The sequence below is a fragment of the Periplaneta americana genome, chromosome 1 (genome assembly GCF_040183065.1).
Source record: "Periplaneta americana isolate PAMFEO1 chromosome 1, P.americana_PAMFEO1_priV1, whole genome shotgun sequence".
Lineage (NCBI taxonomy): Eukaryota > Metazoa > Arthropoda > Insecta > Blattodea > Blattidae > Periplaneta > Periplaneta americana.
In genome coordinates, this window is record NC_091117.1 from 79,666,485 (window position 1) to 79,687,603 (window position 21,119).

Here is a 21,119-nt window from a genome sequence, read left to right on the forward strand (position 1 = left end):
AAAATTTGTGTATTGCATGTCCACATTGTACGAAATATGTGACTAATTGGTATAAAATTGTAGAAGTTAGAAATTTCACCAATCCATAGCCTTCATGTATTTTGTCTCAAAGAGAAGTCCAATTTTTCTTAGAAGTTCAACAACATATCTTTTCAAGGATCCTTCAGATGATGACACAGAATAACAGAAAGTTATAAAGCAGTAAATATAACATTGCTTTATAACAATGAAATCATTGTTACTTTTATCTGCAGTCTGATTTACAGAACTATCAACTGTGACGCATCGGGATGTTTTTTAATTGGTTATTTAATAATGCTGTGTCAATTGCACTGTTATCTAATACTGTATTCGTGACATGGATCGACATTAATAAGACGTGAACAAAGCATAGTTCACACTGGTCTATTCTATTATCAAAACAGTCTGTAGCAGGGAGTGGAATGTGTGGTCAATAGTTAAGGGGACTGGGTAGTCTGAGCATATGGCTGTTGTGTATGAGTGAAATACAGTAAATGAAGAAATTTTTCTATTACTCTTCAACTTTTGAATCTATCAATTTACAATTTTCACAGCATACACACAATATTTGCAGATATACACTCAGGGACAAAAAAAAACCGGACACTTCTATATTTGCTTGTATTTTGTTGCCAATTATTTCAAAATGAAACAAAACCCATTTAAACAAAATAATGTTTCATTTAGCACCTTATACGACATCATTTGAAAAAAAAAAATCTCTGATGAGAAAATTTACAAAAAATTACAAAGGGCATATAACTATGGCATCGTTTGGTGTAACTGTTTTTTTCATTTTATGGCGCCTTAAACATTAAAAACTCTTTTTAGTAACGGGTATTACCCCCTCTGGCTTGAATAACTGCATCCATACGTCTTGGCATGCTCTCAATTTGGTTAGCAATGTCTTCTTGAGGAATAAGTTCCCATTCTTCGCCAAGTGCTCGCCTCAACTCTTGTAACAATTCTGGTCTTGGTCGTCTATTCTTAACACGCCGTCCCAGCATGGCCCTCATGTGTTCAATTGGGTTCATGTCTGGACTCCTTGCTGGCCATGGAAGAACATGGATTCCCACTTCTTGGAGATAATCTCCGACCGCATGGGCAATATGCGGCCGTGCATTATCATGCATTAAAACAAAATTATCGCCTACAAATTGGCCAAATGGCACAACATGATCAGCCAAACATTCATTTATATATCTATCAGCTGTTAGTCTTCCATTTTCAACAAAAACCAACTCTGTACAAGCATCCGTACACACTCCAGCCCAAATCATCACTCCACCACCTCCATACGTCACATTTTTGGAAATGCAACACTGTGAAAATCGTTCTCCCCTCCTTCTCCAAACTCTTTCACGTCCATCAGGTGAGCACAGATTGAAACGGGACTCATCGGTGAACAGAACACAGCTCCACTGTCCATTTCTCCAATCCCTGTGATCATTTGCAAAATGCAATCGTTCAACTCGATGCATCCTGAGAAGTCTGGGACCAGTTGCAGGTCTACTTGATATCAGTCCACTTGCTTTCAACCTCCTTCCAACTGTTTTGGCCAAAATTTGGCGTCCATGCATGTTAACAAATTGTTGGGCTACACTAGTAGCTGGCAGGTTGCGCTCCCTAAGAACTCTCAACACCATATACCTGTCTTCATTTGGATTTGTAGCTTTTGGACGACCCGAACCTGGTTTTCTGTTATATTCTAGGGTCTCTCTATACCGTTTTATGGCATCATGGGTTGTGCTTCTAGCCATATTCATAACATTTGCAATGTAATGTACACTGCGTCCATCATCGTAAAGGGCTACAGCTCAAGCCACATCTTCAGGTCGTATCATGTTGGTTTAAGACAAATGTTACAACCCCACTTAAACTCAGAAAATGTAAAAATAAAGAAATAATGATAACGATAATGAATCACAAAATGGTTGAGACAAAATTGTTATAGCCGAGACTCCGAAAGCAAAATTAGAATATTTGGTTGTAATGGCTTGTTTATAAAACAAAAAACAATAAAAAATGTATACACGTCTCCATAACAACAGATGGCTACCATAATATTGTATGAGAAGATAATGTTTTGCAAAATACCAGTAAATATTAAAGTGTCCGGTTTTTTTTGTCCCCGAGTGTATTTTGGTTTTTACATTATCTTTCTACCTCATATACTTGGTTTTATAAAAAAATTTTAACCTGAAAAATATCAATTAAATTTATAAAAAAATGTTAAACCTGAAAAATATTAATTAAATATATGTTAAAAATATAGCTTTTTTAGAAACATTTTCCTCGGAAACTAATAGGACTAGGAGGCTGAAATTTTGCATACTCCACTCCACATGTTAATGAAAAATTATCATGAATTTTATAGTCAAACAAATATGAAAAAATATGACGAAATTTAAATATATATATATATTTTTTTTTTTTTCAGGAAGGAAAATAATTGTTTTCTATGGAACGAATACCATAATGTGATGGAAATGGCGGCAAATATAGTTAACTGCATTTGAAATATGCTTGAATGTTTAGGAACCTATAGTGCAAATGGTTTTTGAGAAAAATGTTTCTAAAGTACCAATGTTTTTAACTTGACTTTAATTAATATTTTTATAAAATCAAGTGTATGAGGCAGAATGATAATCTAAAAACCAAAATATATCTTCACATATTGTGTGTATGCTGTAATAATTGAGGCAGGGAGATCAAAAACCCACTAACTCCAATTTTTGACAAAATTGAGTTATGGGCTGGATGATGCTTTTTAGTTTGTCCCGCATGCGTGGAAGGCAAGAATACACTAATTTCGACATTCATCTGCTTTCTGGGGGCTGTTTTAAAACTCGTGGAAGTCAGAACTCCACTTCCTACATGGAATAAGAGAGTTTTTGCATTCCAAGCTTAATTTCCCGGTAGGTGGCAACACTATCGCTCAACCAGCTGAGTAAAGTGATACGATATGGTATACAGAAGGTCACAAAAATCTATGAAGTCCATTTAAGTAAGACTACTAAAGGCACAATATCGAGTCATTTAACTTCCAGAAACCCAATACAGATGCATCATTCCCCAGTGAACTAAAAAGTAGAATTCAGCATTGCCATTGAAAGAAGAAAGCAAAAGGACTTGCAAAATTTAATGCAGTTTATTTCTGAGGAAAGTAGGATGAATTACCAAACTCTGTTTGCGGACAGTAATAATCTAGATGCACAGGAAGAACATGAGAGTGAGAGAAAAAAACAGAATCTGTAACATGAATCAAACTGTGTTAATATTTTAATATTGTTTGTAGTATTGGTGTATTTTTATGTGCTTTATGGTAATTTGTGATTTTCTGTCTCATATATTTGAAATTAAAAAAAAAAATTTAGCAATGTTAATCTTAATAATAAACTTACATTTTCTCTTATATTCCAATGTTTCATAAGGGAATTATGATATACTTATCTTTTTTTCTTCACATGGCTCATATTTATTCACTTTTCTTAATTCATACACTGTGGAAGTCAGAAAACCACTAACTCCAGCAGTGTTTATTTCAAATTGTAGCGTAAGGTAATGTAAAAATTTAGGTTTTGAAGTATTTAATTGATAAAGAATGTAATTTTACACAATATTAATAGATAAATGTATAATATTTAAAGTTAGTAAGAGAAATAATAAGTTTTTTCTTTCTCCTGTAAAATTTGGTTTATTGGAGTTAGGGAGTTTTTGATTTCCCTGTCTCAATTGTGCATTTACAGATTAAAAAGTTGAATAGTAATAGTAAAATTGTTTACTCATACACAACAGCCATAAGCTCAGACTACCTAGTCCCCTTAACATGGTGAATGTCAGTGGAGTGCCAATAGGAACTCAGAAATATATCACTATATGAGTGGAGACTTGGGGAATGTTTTCATCTGGTCTATCTGTATTATGATTTAGTTTCAATGTTAATGGGCGTGATGATATTGAAATGTGAAAACCCACATGCTACATCTGCAACATGGAATACTTTACTTTGGACTGCATTTGTCATTTGAGCATGTTGATTAGTCGTTTTGTCTATGTTCATTGAACACAGTTCACGGGGCACCACGAGAAGGCGAAGCTTTGTCTGTTCATCTCAACATTACAGAAAAATACAGGACTGAAAGATGGCTGATGGCTTCATTGTCATGATACCAGAGCATTGGCTACCAACCAACATCTGCAACACGCTGATGATTTTCATATTTTAAAAAGTGATAGCACAAACACATAGTAAGTGAATATGAAAGAATGAGATATTGAAATGAATGCTTTCTATGCAGATCATGCAATGGTTATCCAGATAGCAAGGCCTTAAGTTTTCAAATAATGGAAAAAGTATGGAGAACACATACGTGCATATACAGATATGTATTAGAGAGCAGCAAAGGTCAAAATTTTGAAGTCCAGCCTGGTCAATTGACCTCTGAACCCAAACCCAAACTGTGCCTGAGATTGTTTTCAAAAGTAACCTATTACCTGAGCCCATCAAAAACTTAAAATCATACAAAGAGCCAAGTGAAAGCTAAAATTAAGAGAGTAATATTCAGAAATAGTTTCCTCAATGAGATGTGTTCTAAAGTTGTTCCCACCCGGAGATCCGATAGGGGGACAGTTTTACTCCGGAATCTTGAAACTTAGGACACGTTCTCATGATGTTTTGGCAGGATCACAACTGTTTTTTTACAAGTACAATAAAGCAGTAATCCTCTCAGATTCCAAAGGTGCAATTCAAGCAATATGCTCAAACACCACAAAAAAATCAGAGAAAATAAAGGATTGCTACAACATGTTAGTTCAACTTAAAAATCTTAACAAAACAATTCACATACAGTGGATCCCGACACACTGTGGGATTGAGGGCAATGAACTGGCAGATACACTTGCCAAGAAAGCCACAACAATACAGCAAATGAAAACGACAAATCTGCCAATGGCTTCAGTAAAGCGCCTGATCAATTCTAAATTTTTACATCTTCATATTGAGGAAACAAAAATACATGCCGAAAACAAAAAATGGAACACCCTAATCTTGAACTCAGAAGTAATCCCATAAGCACCACGGAAAACTGCAGTTGCAGCCTTCAGGCTGCTTACAGAACATGATTGCTTGGCAAGCCACTTACATAAACTACAATTTCTAAATTCACCATTGTGTCCCCTGTGCAACAGTCAAAAAGAGATGAACGAGAGTCACTTGAAGACCTGCAGAAGACACTATAGCCCAGAAGTATTGGAGAGCACGAATGCTAATGGCTTCATTGCTAGATGCAAGGCATCAACATATTCAGAAATAGACTTTTGGGTCTTCCACTGTTTCCTGGAGCTTACATTTACAGCCTCATGGTCTAGTGGTCAGAGCTTCTGGCTGTAGTTCATGAGGTCCCAGATTCGATTCCCGGTTAGAGCACAGGAATTTTTCCTTAAAGGGGATTATTCCTGTGTTCGTCCATGGTCTGGAATTTAGGTTAAGTTTAGAAGACCTCTCCTGGCACCACATTATCATAATCATCCTATCACATCATCGGGGTAATATAACTCCGCCTTCCAGGCGCCCCAACCTCAGAAGTGGGTTACAACTAAGCCATGGCCAGGAGAGAAGACCAGAAATGTCGAAAAGACAACCTGGTGGCATTGGATTAAAAAAAAAAAAATTTACGATGTTTCAGAACTACATACAGGTTCTATCATCAGGGGAGGTAGATATGACCAGAGGGGTCACCTACTCTGTTGAGCTCTTTATGTCTGGCTACCCCATACAAGTGAATGCAGTAAAGATAACCTTAAACAAAGAAACAAGGACAACATAGCCACCGGTGTGGCTCAGTCGGTTAAGGCGCTTGCCTGCCGGTCTGAAGTTGCATTCGGGCGCGGGTTCGAGCCCCGCTTGGGCTGATTACCTGGTTGGGTTTTTTCCGAGGTTTTCCCCAACTGTAATGTGAATACAAGGTAATCTCTGGCGAATCCTCGGCCTCACCTCGCCAAATATCATCTCGCTATCACCAATCTCATCGACGCTAAATAACCTAGTAGTGGATACAGCGTCGTTAAATAACCAACTAAAAAAAAAAAAGGACAACATCAAAATAATTAAGAAAATCAATTTGTGTACTGTGAAAATGGGTACTCACTGACCATTGCTGAGTCATGTTATCACTAGGGTTGCCAACCCTCCCGTATTTCCCGGGATCTCCCGTATTTGCCCCTAATTTTTAACAGTCTCCCGGCTCCCGTATTTTTCTTCTCTTCGAGCATTTTTCTCCCTTATTTTTGCATAATGTACGAGTAAAAATCATTATTCTAAACATTTGATTTTGCCGTGAATGATGATTGTTTATATGATGAATTTTGTTGTTCTAGAGATGCATTAAAACACTGACAACCAAATGGCTGCACGCGGTGTTATGTGCAGGTACTGAGCACGGTGTGGGCTCAGTGCGAGCGGAGCAGTGAACATGTACAGTATCTTCTTGGTAGTAGTGGCGTCTCATAGATAGACGCCTGTTTGTCATGGAAAGTTACCCGTTAAAGTGAAGGCCTTTGATGCCAACAAACAATTTTAATCCTGAATGGGAAGCAACATATGAGGGGGGGTCCAGGAAATAACGACCGTTCGCGCATACCCGCCGCGCAGCTGACTCCCCTTCCTTGTTTGAAGGTCAACTGGCTTCCTTAACATGTGTTCTCATAATGTTGTGAGTACTGGTTGCAACAAGTCGCCATTGTGCATTTTGTGTTACTTCAAAATGAACGATGTGATTGATAATCCCGCCGACTGTGAGGTGAGGAGTGTGATTCGATTTTTGAATGCCCGACATTTGAAACCTGCACAAATTTACCGGCAATTGAAAGAAGTGTATGGTGATACTGTAATGAATGAAAGAAATGTGAGAAAATGGTGCGAAATGTTCAACAATGGGCGAACAAATGTCCACGATGAAACTCGACCCAGACGCCCATCACTCATCACAGAAGACCTGATCATCCGCCCTATAGTCCAGACCTTGCTCCTAGCGATTTTTACCTTTTCACTAAGCTGAAAGACTTTCTGGGTGGTACGCGTTTTGGAAGTGATGAAGAGTTGAAGAAGACAGTGAACACCTGGCTTAATGAACTGGCGGCAGAGGAGTATAACATGGGAATTCTAAAGCTCGTGAACAGATACGACAAATGTTTAAATGTAGGTGGTGATTATGTAGAGAAGTAAAGGAAGCTTCAGTTATGTAACAGACTTTGTTTTTTTAAATAAATATATATATTTTTTAATTATTACAACAAAACGGTCGTTATTTCCTGGATCCCCCTTGTACTTCATGGAATGTAGAAAAGTTCTGTGTAGATTTTTCGAATTATTGGAAGAGATAAATTTGTTTCTGGAAATGAGTGGAGAACTTGTTGCAGAGCTGGAAAATACAAATTGATCACAGATATGTTCTGTAGTATTCAAGCTTTAAAATACAAGCTGTTATTATCGAAACGTCAACTGTTCAATGGCAATCCCGGTCATTTTCTCAGGTTGGCACTTGTGGCCCGGGACTCTGATTTATTAGAGATGGGCTCTTATGTTAAAAATATCCAGATGTTTTCTTATGAATGACTTTGAAGACAGATTTCAAGATTTGAGTTACGTAAAAATGGATTTAGATCTATTTGCTACACCGTTTAGCATAAATATTGATGATACTCCCAAAGATGTCCAACTGGAACTAATCAACTTGAAATGTGACATTGAGCTGGCTGATAGTCACAGGAACAGACGTAGTTTGCTAGACTTTTACAGTCAATTTCGTAAGTCAAGATTTCCTCGTCTCCATAGGCGTGAGGCATCTTTAATTTCAATGTTTGCTTCAGCCTATGTGTGTGAAGCTTTATTTTCAGCTATGAAACGTAACAAAGGCTATGAAAGAGCCAACCTTAGTGATCATAACTTAAAGTTTGCATTAAGGGTTCAGAGTTGTGTTTCATTATGTCCAAATATAGTTCATATCGTATAAACCAAAAGATGTCAATAAAGCAAGAGTAAATCTGAAAGTGCCAGACTCTTAATTGAGATATGTATCCATTGCACAATTTATATCACTTTAATTTGAAACCATTTTTCCAGTATTATCGTTGTATTTGTCAATATGTTTTGTTTACATTTTTCAACATGCCCAGTATATAAAATACAGTATGTAAGAGTTTCATTTGTAAATTGCTAATTTTCACTGATAATGTATTATTTCGTTCTTATATAACTATATTTAAAAAGATGTTGCAAGTATATGCTACAATTGAATTGTATTTAGTTATATTGGTTCAGTGTATTATTTGTATTTCTATAATGTAGGCTATTTGCATTTAGTTGTTTAGGTTATAAGTCTAATTTAGTGTTGGCACAAGGGAATAATGAACAATGTTTATCAAAGCACATGATGTATTCTTCTTTACTATCTGATCATCTATAGTGTAATGGTAAATGCAACTACAGATTACAGACAAGCAGGCTGCCACTGTGCTACATTCCGCGCCAACACAGATCCTGCACCGTGATCACCGTGTGAACAGAAGTAACACGGCATGCTTGCGAGTTGGTTGATGGTGCATTAAAATGTGCAGTCTTTTTAGAAGGTAATGCTTGCCAGAAATGGGTTTTAGTGCTATCTGTTTAAAATCAAACAATATCAGTATTATAAATTTAGAAAAACTGATTAGTTTTGTTCTAAACATACCAAGTAGTAATGCTCATAGAAAGAGTGTGTTTCAGCTCATGAACAATAATTGGACAGATGTTTGAAACAGAAGCACGACACATCTAATCAAATCAGAGCAGCAAACTGCAATTGACTTCAACTATTACGTGAGACAAAATTTGTCTCAAAATACTCTTAATTTAAGCCCAGTTGGCAAAGTGTAGAATAAAATTGTTTTTTAGTAACTGAAAGGAATAATCTGTCAATTATTTATGTGAAATTTTATCGATTCCTTAATCTTCCGTATTTTCTTAAAAAAAGTTGGCAATTCTAGTTATTACTCATCATTGTATATTAATCAACTTACCATTTAGTGTAATGTACTGTTGCTCTGGATGCATAATTAAATTAAAAATACAATATGTGGCTTTTATACTTGCCATAGGGAGGTGCAGAACAAAGTTTTCCCATTTCTTCTTTTTGCGATGAAAAACTTTTAAGTTCTTTTTTATTAAAAAGAAAAAATGTTATCACAGTCCGAGAAAAGACCCATAAAAATATTAAGTTCTGGTTCTAACTGCCCTAGCCTGTCCAGCCCTTAATCAGCCCAAAATCAGGCTCATGGGGCATATTGACCTATATTTGATGGTGTATTATATTCGAGTAAATACAATAACAAATTATCAAATGTAATTGATAAAACCAATATTAACATTACAAAAGAGATTATGAAATTGTGACTATATTCTAACATGCATATTTTTGTATTTGGTTTATTTGACGATTTTTCAACTGCAATGGTTATCTACCATTTGAGAGAAATGAAAGTCATAATGCTAGCGAAGTGAGCCCAGGGTTCAGTGCCAAAAGTTATCCAGCATTTGCTCTTAATGGGTTGAGAGAAAATCCTGGAAAAAGCCTCAGCCAGGTAACTTGTCCCAATCAGGATTTGAACCTAGGCCCGCTTGTTTCATGACCAGATATACTGTTACTCCACAGTAGTGGACAACATGCATATTCAATAAATACCATCTCATATCAGAATTTGGCGGACAGGTTAGTTAATCAAGGTTGAAAACTTGTAATAAAAATGCAACATATTTGAAAATAGATTCTAAAATCAAGACAAAAAGTGGAAAGTCCCTCGTAAACATGACTAGTACAATGAATATTCAGTGAATACAAACTCATCTTTTGTGATTAAAAAAGTGTGTGTGTGTGTAATGCAGAAAATGAAAGTCACATCTTCCTGTTTCAATGCACTGTAAAGGGGTTTGTTCCTAAATATCTTGTAAATGATAATTTTAAGAAAAACTACAACGGAAATATCATTGGTAATGTGATGATCAGGCCACGGATGTTCGGTACGTCTGTGTTCTCCCCGCGACTACGGTTTCAGGCGATTTGTGCTCGTAGTTTGCGTTGCAAGTGCACAGTGACAGTCACAACTAATAACAAAGCGGGCACATACAAGTGCAGCATACGGACGAGGTAACCGAGTAATGGCGAAGCCAATTACATTCAAAGAAGTGCAGGTAAGCGGACGTTTTGAGAACTCACAACATACGTGTTATTAGAAGTGGTGTTATAAAAGTTTAACAATACTACTTTGAATTGTAGGTGACTTGTTTCGTGGAGGAATTTGGAGGAGGTGAAATATTTTCTTCGAATGGAGAATTTATAATTTGTAGATAGTGCCGCACACAAACTAGAGGCTGGAAACGAGCATTCATTGAAAGACATTGCAACACAAAAAAACATAAGGCAAGTGTATCTTTATTGGAACAGGAAATAAACAAAGTTCCATCTACTGTCTACATTTTTTCGGGACGTCTGTGAGATGATGGTGGGGGCCAACATTCCATTCCATAAAGTAGAGAATGTTTTTTTTAAGAACTTCATAGAAAAATATACAGAAAAACAACTTCCTTCCGAATCAACTCTTCGCAAAAACTATCTGCCAGATTGTTATGCAGATGTTTTAAATCAAATAATGAAAGCGGTAGGAAATAATAAGATTTCGGTTTCTGTGGATGAAACGACTGATGAAACAGGGCGATTTGTAGCACATGTCGTTGTAGGAACACTGAGTCCTGATGGACCTGGTGAAAAGTTTTTGTTAACCACAGAGGTACTTGATAAAGTGAATCATGCATCCATTGTAACACTATTTGAAAACTCAATGTCTCTTTTATGGCCAGACGGAGTTAAACGTGAAAATATCCTCCTGCTAGTCACCGATGGCGCTGCTTAAGTGATGAAAGCAGGCAGACAAATAAAATTAAGCTACCCTAACATCTGTCACATGACTTGTCTTGCTCATTGTCTTCACAGAGTAGCCGAGACTGTGAGGAGTTCCTATCCAGATGTGGACCGGTTCATATCAAATATTAAAAAAATATTTTTAAAGGCACCTACTAGGTTACAAGTATTTAAAAATATAGCGCCAGAAATTCCCTTACCTCCAAAGCCAATCATAACACGTTCGGGTACTTGGTTGGATGCTGCAAGCTACTATGCAAAATACTACGAAAAAATAGTAGACGTGTTAGCAGTGCTCAAGAGTGAGGATTGTTCTTCAGTTGCCATAGCTAAAGAGTTAGTGTCGGAACAGCTAGGAGACCACATTATGTATATTGAACAGAAGTTCAAGGATTTGTCAAAATATATTAAGCTGTTGGAAACAAGTGCCATGGAAATATCTAAGTCTCTTAAGTAGTACAAGACTTGTCCACAGCCCTAGATCAAGTCAGAGAGGGGCCCGCCCAAGCAGTGACACAAAAACTGAAAACAATTATTGACAAAAATGTTGGATATTCTGATCTTTGCCAAATACGTGATCAGCTAGCAAGTACTGAAAATCAAACACATAACAGTGACAGTGAATACATTCAGTATTTTAAATTTGCACCCGTCACGTCTTGTGACGTGGAAAGAAGTTTTTTGCGCTTAAAATCGGTTCTAACTGACAATCGAAAAAGTTTTCAATTCGAAAACCTTCGAATGTACATAGTCATACACTGTAATAAAATGTACAGAGCACACCATTAAATTCAATGTATTTCCCAAGGTTATTAATAAAATATATGCTGTTTTAGACTGAAGTCACTTTTCAAGCGGATCTGACAGTACCTCCTTTACGGAAGCGGGGTTGGAATGAGTTTATGTTGACATTGAAGTCGGTTACTTATGTATGTGCAGCAACACAAGTCTCCAAGATCCGGGCCTTGGTGATGATGAACTGATGTTACAAAACACGTAAAATGTATGAGAAAGTATATGTTATCTGAATGACACGATTCTATTTCTGGTACTTGATTTGTCATCTCTTTTACGTTTTTGAGTTCTTTATAATTTATAAATTCCACTGACCACATCATTTCATACAAAAGAAAATAATAAGTATTAAGACCATCTACCATACAACTGTATTATTCTAGTATGCTTCCCCTTATTAGCCTTACCTTCCTCAGTTTTCAGTTTCTTCCTCTCAGGGCTACTGCTATGATCTCTCTTTTTGGCAAGTTCTTCAAGAGTCCGCTCCTTCTCTTTCTCTAAATTCATGCGTTCACGTCTTGCTTCAAGTTCATGCCGATATAATTCTTTACGCTGTGCCATTTCCCGCTCTGTAAGAATTATCAATATTGTCAAAGATCATATTTTAAGATCATTTAAATGAAAGATCCAGTGATCCACAGACAAACGCTGTCTAAGAAAACAGTGTACAACACACTGTTAAAAATGATTTTATTTTCTTCACAGACGGCAACACTCGGTTTATGACCTCGTTTTGGAAACATCTCTATTCACAAAATAAAATGCTATTTTTAACACTTGTATTACTCTTAAGCTAACTTTTAACAAAACTGAGTATTTATTTTGTACTACATATTATACCTGCTTTCAGAAACCGTTCCCTTCTCATTTCTCTCTCTAAACGTTCTGCCCTCTCTTGTGCTGTCTCTTCTGGTTCACATTCTCTTTCTCTGTCACGTACAGCCTCCTTTAAATTCACTTTTTGATCTGTACCTTCATATCCATCACCATCATCACTTCTAAAAACAAATCAATGAAAATAACAACAGTCTTACTAGAAAAGAAAACAAGATAAATAATATATTAAAAAAATATTTGAACAATTTATTTATTCAATGAGCAAATTTAATAAAGTTATAATGAATTCACTTTTAAATCTTATATTTCTAATTTTATTAACTAAATAAGGAATAACTCCTTTAATCTGCGATAATTTTATACTATAATGCTTGTCGTTTTATATATATATGCATTATTATGTTTCCTTTCCTTTCCTTCAATTGTTAAGAAATACATCGCTTCTAATAAGGTCATGTAATTTCATGTCGTATATACAAAATATGGTACTAGTAACTATAGGCTATCATTAATTATGGAGAATGTTTGCCAAGAATTAGGTTTCAGGTAAATACCATTCAGTCATTTACTGTTATATACAGATCGAATGCAGCTGGTAACATATAGACCATCTACTTAGTCTGTAATATAAAAGAATTAGAAATGAAAAACCATTCTCATGAAATAGCATCATTAATTATACAGAATGTTTGCCAGAAATAGGTTTCAGGTAAATACCATTCAGTCATTTACTGTTATATACAGATCAAATACAACTGGTAACATATAGACCATCTACTTAGTCTGTAATATAAAAGAATTAGAAATGAAAACCATCTCATGAAATAGCATCATTAATTAAATATACAGAGAGTTTGCATACCCACTTCATTACGTCTTTCCTGGAATTTTCAGTATACCTCTCCTAGAGTACTTCTTTTTCATTCATTTCTTTCTTTTCTTTAACATCATGAAGAGAAGAAAGTTTTCCTACCTCTCAAGTACAGGAATTTAAATGAAGGCATTTTTTAAATAAACAACATAACTAGTAATTAATTGATGAACTAGTGGACTTACTCGTGTTAAATATGTATTATTTGTCCGGCTTACAGCTGTTACAGTGCTTCACGCACCATCATCAGAGCCTACTAGATTGCGGCGTCATCTCGAACTTCTCTGCCTGTTAGGAGGGTGTGTTTTATTGTTGGAAGGTGTTGAAGTGTGGAGTCGAATAGTGTGTGTGTACTGAAATTGATCTGTGTGTTGAGGATTTGATCGGGTTGTGTTTTAGTGTGTTTGTATATTTCGTATTGTTCTAGTGTGTTGAGTTTTTGGTTCTTGGGTTGTGTGTGTAGGATTTCCATGTCCGTATTTATGTTATTGTATGTATGGTTAGTATTGGTTATATGATCGGCGTATGTAGATGTATTGTGTCCTCTGGTTATAGCTTTAATGTGTTCTTTGTAGCATGTTTAGAATGATCTGCCTGTCTGTCCTATGTAGAACTTGTCGCAACTATTACATGTGAGTTTGTATACACCTGTGTGGTCGTATTTATTTGTTTGTGTTTTTTGTGTGTTGAGATGTCTTTGTAGTGTGTTTTCTGTTCTGTATGTTGTATTTCTGTTTTCTGAATGAAGATGCGATCTTATGTGTGCTTTTGTTTTCATATGTTAGTGTGATGTATTTCTTGTGTTCTTGTGTTTGTGTTGTGTTTTGTGTATTTTTGTGTTTGTTAAGTTTTTGTTTTGTCTTCCTTATGATGTTGTCTATTATGTTTGGATTGTATCCGTTTTCTTGTGCTATGTATTTGATTGTGTTCACTTCTTCATTGTAGTGTTGTTGGTTCATGGGTATGTTGAGTAATCTGTGTACCATTGTCCTGAATGCAGCATGTTTGTGTTGTATGGGGTGGTTAGATGTGTTGTGTATGTGTGTGGTGGTGGTGGTTGGTTTTCTGTATATTTTGAAGGTGTGTTTGTTGTCGATTTTTATTATGGTGATATCTAGGAAATTTATGGAGTTGTTGTTTTCAAGTTCTAGTGTGTATTGAAGTTTTGGGTGTAATTTGTTTATGTATTGGTGTAGTTTGTGTATTTGTCTTTTGTTTCCTTTGTATAGTATGAGTATATCGTCTACATATCTGTGCCAGTATATTATGTTGTCTGCATACTTGTTGTGTTCATTGTTGAGTATGTATGTTGTGTAAGAATATCTCTGCTAGTATGCTGGATATGGGTGATCCCATTGGCAATCCTTCTGTTTGGGTGTAGTATTTGTTGTTGTGTGTGAAATAGTTTTGCTTTGTTATGATGTCTGTGATTTCGATGATTTCTTCGATGTATTCTTGTGGTGTGTTGTTATCTGTGAGCATTTGTTTTAGTATCTGTAATGTGTCCTGTATTGGTATATTAGTGTATAAGTTGGTGATATCGAATGATGCTAGTGTTGCACACATTAAAGGCCTCCCCAAACAGACATGTTAAGATTTCGCGATAACGCAATATCGCACTATCGCAAAGAGGTGCCCAAACTGGCACGTCCGCGATATACGATATTCTAACGTCCCCAGCCAATCAGATTATCGTAATGGGTGACCACATATGCGGATTTTAATTTTCCAGCCACAGCGCAAAGACCAGTTACTCTCTGCAGGTGTATATCACTTGTGCTCACAGATTGCGATTTCGGATTACTTGTAAACGAACGTGGAAATTTTTATTGAGTTCATAAAGGAAAATCCATGGCATGGAAAAGGAGAAGAAATGGAAGGAGATAGCTACAAAGTTAGATGTAAACAATAAGTGCAATTATTTATTTATATTTTGATGTCATACTGGCTTGTAAACTTACGCGGGGTTTAAGCTAGAAAATAAATAACTGTCGCAAAAATGCACAAATGAAAAAAATATATTTGTGAAAATTGCAAAATACCTGTACAATGTTATAAATAATTGTGCAGAAATATAAAATTAATAAAGTTTGCACAAACAAAAAGTTTTGTAATTTGTTTGTTGGAGTTTTATTACTTTCAATGTCTTACCACACTCTAGATATACTTATGTACCTAAGTAAATCATTAGACGTAGGTATGTTTAGAATAAATTACTACTGAATTTACTTCACATTAAAATTCGTTATTTTATGGGTACTCTAAACATTGAAATTCTTTACTAGTAGGCTCTTCAAGGTTAGCAGAGTGCTAACTATTTTTAGTGAAAGGCGGTTTCTAATTCCAGTTTTTACTAGATTCATGCAACTAAATCCTCGCTCACAATTTACAGTATGCGATGGAATTATATAAATCAATTAGAAGAAATTGTTCACTTAACTTAGATGAATTGCATCAACTCTTTGAAATCAATTTTTGAACATTTATTGCTCAATACTTTTTTTTTAACATGCCCATGCTATGATGCCATTAGCATTTCATTTAAATTCAAATTAGTTCATACACATCTCTGATTTCATTTTCTCTATTACCATCTTCGTTTCTGAACTCCAATCTGGTTGTCGCATTTTTACACATTTACATTCAAAGTTTGTTATATTTTTTAGAAGTGGAGTAGCAAAATGCGACTGTGGCTTAAACCCTGGATTTACGTCTACGTTTTTAAGTCGTTCGACTGAAGTAGCCTGCAAATTTTCCAGCTAAAAGCACAATGGAATGTTTCTTCAAACATGTGAAGTAAGATGACTCAGCGTTGTCAGGACACTTGATGGTGACGTGTTTCCCATCTATGGCGTCAACATGGTTTGGAAAACCCGATTTTTTCTTCAAATCGTTGAGCTCAACTTTCCCATATTCGTCGTGAAGGCTCTGGCATGAATTCAGATTTAATGTTTTCTCACATAGCTGCACAAACTTCCATCGCAGTTGCACTAATTGTTGAAAACCAACCCTAAAACTATGGCCTGTTGGTGTACAAACTATCTCCAGTCGCTAAAAATCTGAAAGAAGAAGAAAAACATATTAACACTGTGATAGGACAAAATCAAACATAAATAATTGGTAGACCTACCTTTTTTACTTTCAGCCGATGCTGTGAAAAATAGATGGAAAAACATGATAGATTGTTATTTTTGTTATTTAGAGCAAAAAATCGCTGACAATAAAGATCAAGGTGAAGCACAATATGATTTTCTTCAAAGAAGTTCTTTGCTGATTTAAATTAGGCGAACTTATATTTTTCATGTTTCAGGTGGTGATAGGATCTTTTCTCGTTGCCAAAACTTTCAGAACGGCCCCGAGGTTCACTCAGCCTGCTATAAAATTGAGTACCGGGTCTTTCCCGGGGGTAAAAGGCGGTCAGAGCATGGTGCCGACCACACCACCTCGTTCTAGTGCCGAGGTCATGAAAAGCATGGGGCTCTACCTCCATGCCCTCCAAGTGCCTTCATGGCATGTTACGGGGCTACCTTTACCTCTTCTTTTATATTGCCGCTACCTCCACTTTTTGATTCATTATTTTTTGTTTAAAATGTAGGCCTAAGCATTTAAACTGTTCACACTCCACAAATTTGTTTTTCATAGTTTCAGATGTAATTAAATTTCATTTTGTGTTTAATTCTTGTAAATTCAGAAAGTATAGGCTACTTCATATGTTATTCTTTTTATAGAAAGTCAGTATTAAATTTGAATATTTTTATGACTGGTAACTGATTTGGGTCGTTAAGCTAAATTAAATATGTTTCTTACATACATTACTGTGTTTCGCTTATCTTATTGCGATTGCAAGTCATTTTTCGGGTGGGTTCGAGCTACACCAATTCATATGCTTCTTCCTTATGTCTTCTGTTACTTTACCCAGAATCTCGTCAAAACATTGAGCTGTCATCTTGAAATATATATAAAAATGTTTTTCATCTCTAATTATTTGTTGAACTAAGGTATAAAATTCATCTTTTTCTTCCCTTGTGGCATTTAACTCGTGAATCCACAACCTCCTGCAACAAAAAGAGCAAATTAAAAAAAAAATAAAGTTTATAATCGGGTATGCGTACTTGTTATTTATTTCACGTTCTTGGCAAAGAAAAGCTAAATCATCACTTTTATACCTTTTCATATTGTTTATCTTAACCATACATGACTACCATGGACTTACCTGCGCCTGCTTTGCCTGCAACGATTCTCATCCAAGAAAGAGAAGTTCTTCTTGCTTTGAAGATGAATCCATAAATGACACACTTCAACCCAGCATCAAAATAAACGCGTGGCGTTCTCACGATCTACATCTCCGGGAGAATAGAACGCAAAATCGTCGCGTTCTACTTGCTGCGATAATAACGCACATTGCGATAATCGCGTGTGTGTGAACATAATCATTGAACGCAATGAAAACATTTATTGCAAAATCGTAACGCTATCATAACACATTCCGTATCGCGTCTGTTTGGGGGCGCCTTAAAGCTATAACCAGAGGACACAATACATCTACATACGCCGATCATATAACCAATACTAACCATACGAGTACATACAATAACATAAATACGGACATGGAAATCCTACACACTCAACCCAAGAACCAAAAACTCAACACACTAGAACAATACGAAATATACAAACACACTAAAACACACCCCGATCAAATCTTCAACACACAGATCAATTTCAGTACACACACACTATTCGACTCCACACTTCAACACCTTCCAACAATAAAACACACCCTCCTAACAGGCAGAGAAGTTCGAGATGACGCCGCGATCTAGTAGGCTCTGATGATGGTGCGTGAAGCACTGAAACAGCTGTAAGCCGGACAAATAATACATATTTAACACGAGTAAGTCCACTAGTTCATCAATTAATTATATTCAAGTGTTAAAAGTGGTGTACGCAAGATTCAAAATGGATAACTAGTAACAATAAATCTTACCCATTTTCTCCCTCCGAAACATCCTCATCACTATGTGCGTTACGTGACCTGTTGAGTAAATGTTCCCGTAAATCTTCTCCTGAATTATTTGGCAATTTGTTTCTCTTTCTGTGTCCTCTGCTGCTATGTTTATGTTCACAGCCATGGCGACTTCTTACATTGACACTACGATCACGATCTTGCTCATGTTTTCTTTCATGCCTTTTATCTCTTCCTCTTGTAGATGTATCATGACATCGACTGTGAAAGGAGAAGATTGAGGATGAATTTCAAAGTATTCCTTACACATACATTATAAATGACACAGCTAAAGATAAGAATAATTAAACATGTAATATGAGATATGCGAAAATAGAGTTGTTCAGACTGGAGTAGTAATAAGAAGATGAATCTCCAATACACTTCATGTGGTCTGTCTTGAGTAACTACGACAATTAATCTGAAACAGGTGATGCCTACTGCATAATGGCTACACAGACTCTTCACTGTTTGTCATTTCTTATTTGGAGTGTTGCTTGTAAATATGCCTTGAATTTTGAGGATTTGAAGAAAATTTGTGCATTTGTAGACTAAAGAAGATGGAGTATCAACAAGGAACAGATTTTGGAAGACAATGCTAGTATCCCTTCCAATGGAGATGCACAATAAGCCTTTTAGGCTGAAGTGCAGGATGTCACTAAGACTCCTTAAAAAAACCCTGTAACCTAACTTAACTTATTCTTCTGTTTGAGTTTAACAGAGGAGCAAAACCAGTGGAGGTGGCTCAAGACATTTGTGCCATGTATGGGGGAATGCCATCAGAAAAAGCACTGTAAGAAAATGTTGTTGTTCAACACACAACACTCCACACAAAAATTAATGTCCATTCACAGAAGAGATGTTATGTGTCTGGTGTGATAAACAAGATATCATGTACTATGAAATGTTTTCCAGGAATGTAACCATAACTGCTGACAATTATTGCCACCAACAAAAACGCTTTGTGGCAGCAAGTGAAGAAAAAGGACCAGAAAGACTGCATCAAGTGCTGCTGCAACACAATAATGCATGCTCTCATTCTGCTAACATAATGAAAGCAGCTATCCAGGAGCTTGGTTGGGAGGTCATTCCACAACCTCCATACTCTCCCGATCTTGCATCCTCAGATTTCCACCTTTCCCATTCTCTATCCAACAATTTTCAAGGAAACTTTTCTGATAATGAAGATGCTTTATAAACTTGGCTTGACTTTTTTAGCTCCAAACCAGCAGTTTCTCCAGACCCAGAATCGAAAAACTATCCCAGCATTGGCAGAGTCGTAGATAATGTACGAGAATATATTACTAACTAATTTCTGTCTTCTGTTCATTTCAAATAAAACTTTGGTCACAGTGGAGAAAAGCTAAGAACTTTTGCATCAACCCAATACGATCATCTGTTGTTCCTATAGTCCAACTGCCCAGTGATGTACTCAAAATAAAACACAAAATTTATACCAGCACTCATATTACAGGAAACTGGATGGATCCCATAACCTTGCTCTGAGTGAAAGGGCTCCAGGAAAAATTACTTTTCAGGTGTTTCTTGCCCCACAAGTTCCTTGCTTTGTAGATAGATGCTTTTACAGGCCAAAGTGTAGTAAAAGCACAGAGATTTCTATGATGAAAAATGTGGGCAAGGAAGTAGTGAACGGAAACGCAATAAGTGATCTGGAGACAATGAGCAGAGATTCCATAGAAATGAATTAGTGGGTCTCAGTATCATGTTGGGTGTCATTTGGGATTCAACCTAGTTCATAGATAGTCATTCTACATATTTACTTAAGATATAGTCAGAGAAAAAATTAAAACCTTTATGTGAATCATCATGAACATTTTCAATTAATTTTGTTACTTACTGATGATGTTTATCTCGTGTTCTTTCTGCCTTATATTCTTTGTATTCTCGAGACTGATGATGATGGTTCTTTCTATATGTTGTTTCATGTCTTCCATGAACCTAAGAGAAAAAACGAATATATGAATGAAAATAATTATCTCTAAATTACTTTATTCATTTACTTCAAACATATTACCTTATCTAATCAGTTAAATTTCTTACAAAAATTGTATTCTTTGTTACTTCGTGTCAATTGACAAATTTCAACAATATGCTACAATTCAGAAGTAGCCTACTAGATGTAAACAAAACTAAATAAAATTTACGTAATTGATATTAGAGGAGAAAACTTTGCTACAGTGCTGGGGATCGAACCCAGGCCCTTGGTTCTACGTACCAAGCGCTCTAACCATTGAACTACATCGAAGCACCGGATCGAATCACTCTCCTATACTCTTCATCCAACAGTGTATATTACTGTGGAATCCCATCCATCAAGTCACTCGATTGAGTGCACTCTTTGTATAATGGCAGCTGACTTAATATAAATGTCAACATGTAATGTGTGTCATTTTATGTCATAATTATGTACATATTTTATGTAAGTATTTGTACAAGGCTATAATATGTATGATTTAACTACAGCCCTAATATACCTTCGGGTAAAATAGGGTTCTATGAACTTGGAAATTCAATAATAATAATAAAAAAATTAATTGATGAACTAGTGGACTTACTCGTGTTAAATATGAAATATTTGTCCGGCTTACAGCTGTTTCAGTGCTTCACGCACCATCAT

General features: G+C 35.9%; 1 protein-coding gene across 5 annotated transcripts in view; it reads right to left on the reverse strand.

The window, feature by feature from the left end:
* Nucleotides 1–21,119, reverse strand: part of LOC138697223 (cyclin-dependent kinase 11B-like) — a 97,626-nt gene that overhangs the window by 19,398 nt on the left and 57,109 nt on the right. For all 5 annotated transcript variants that reach the window (XM_069822768.1, XM_069822769.1, XM_069822765.1 and 2 more), the window contains exons 3-6: nt 20,340–20,440; nt 18,464–18,703; nt 12,609–12,766; nt 12,176–12,337 (exon numbers count right to left, since the gene is read on the reverse strand). In XM_069822768.1, coding sequence (XP_069678869.1) covers nt 12,176–12,337; nt 12,609–12,766; nt 18,464–18,703; nt 20,340–20,440 — 661 coding nt within the window. The remainder of the gene's footprint in view (nt 1–12,175; nt 12,338–12,608; nt 12,767–18,463; nt 18,704–20,339; nt 20,441–21,119) is intronic.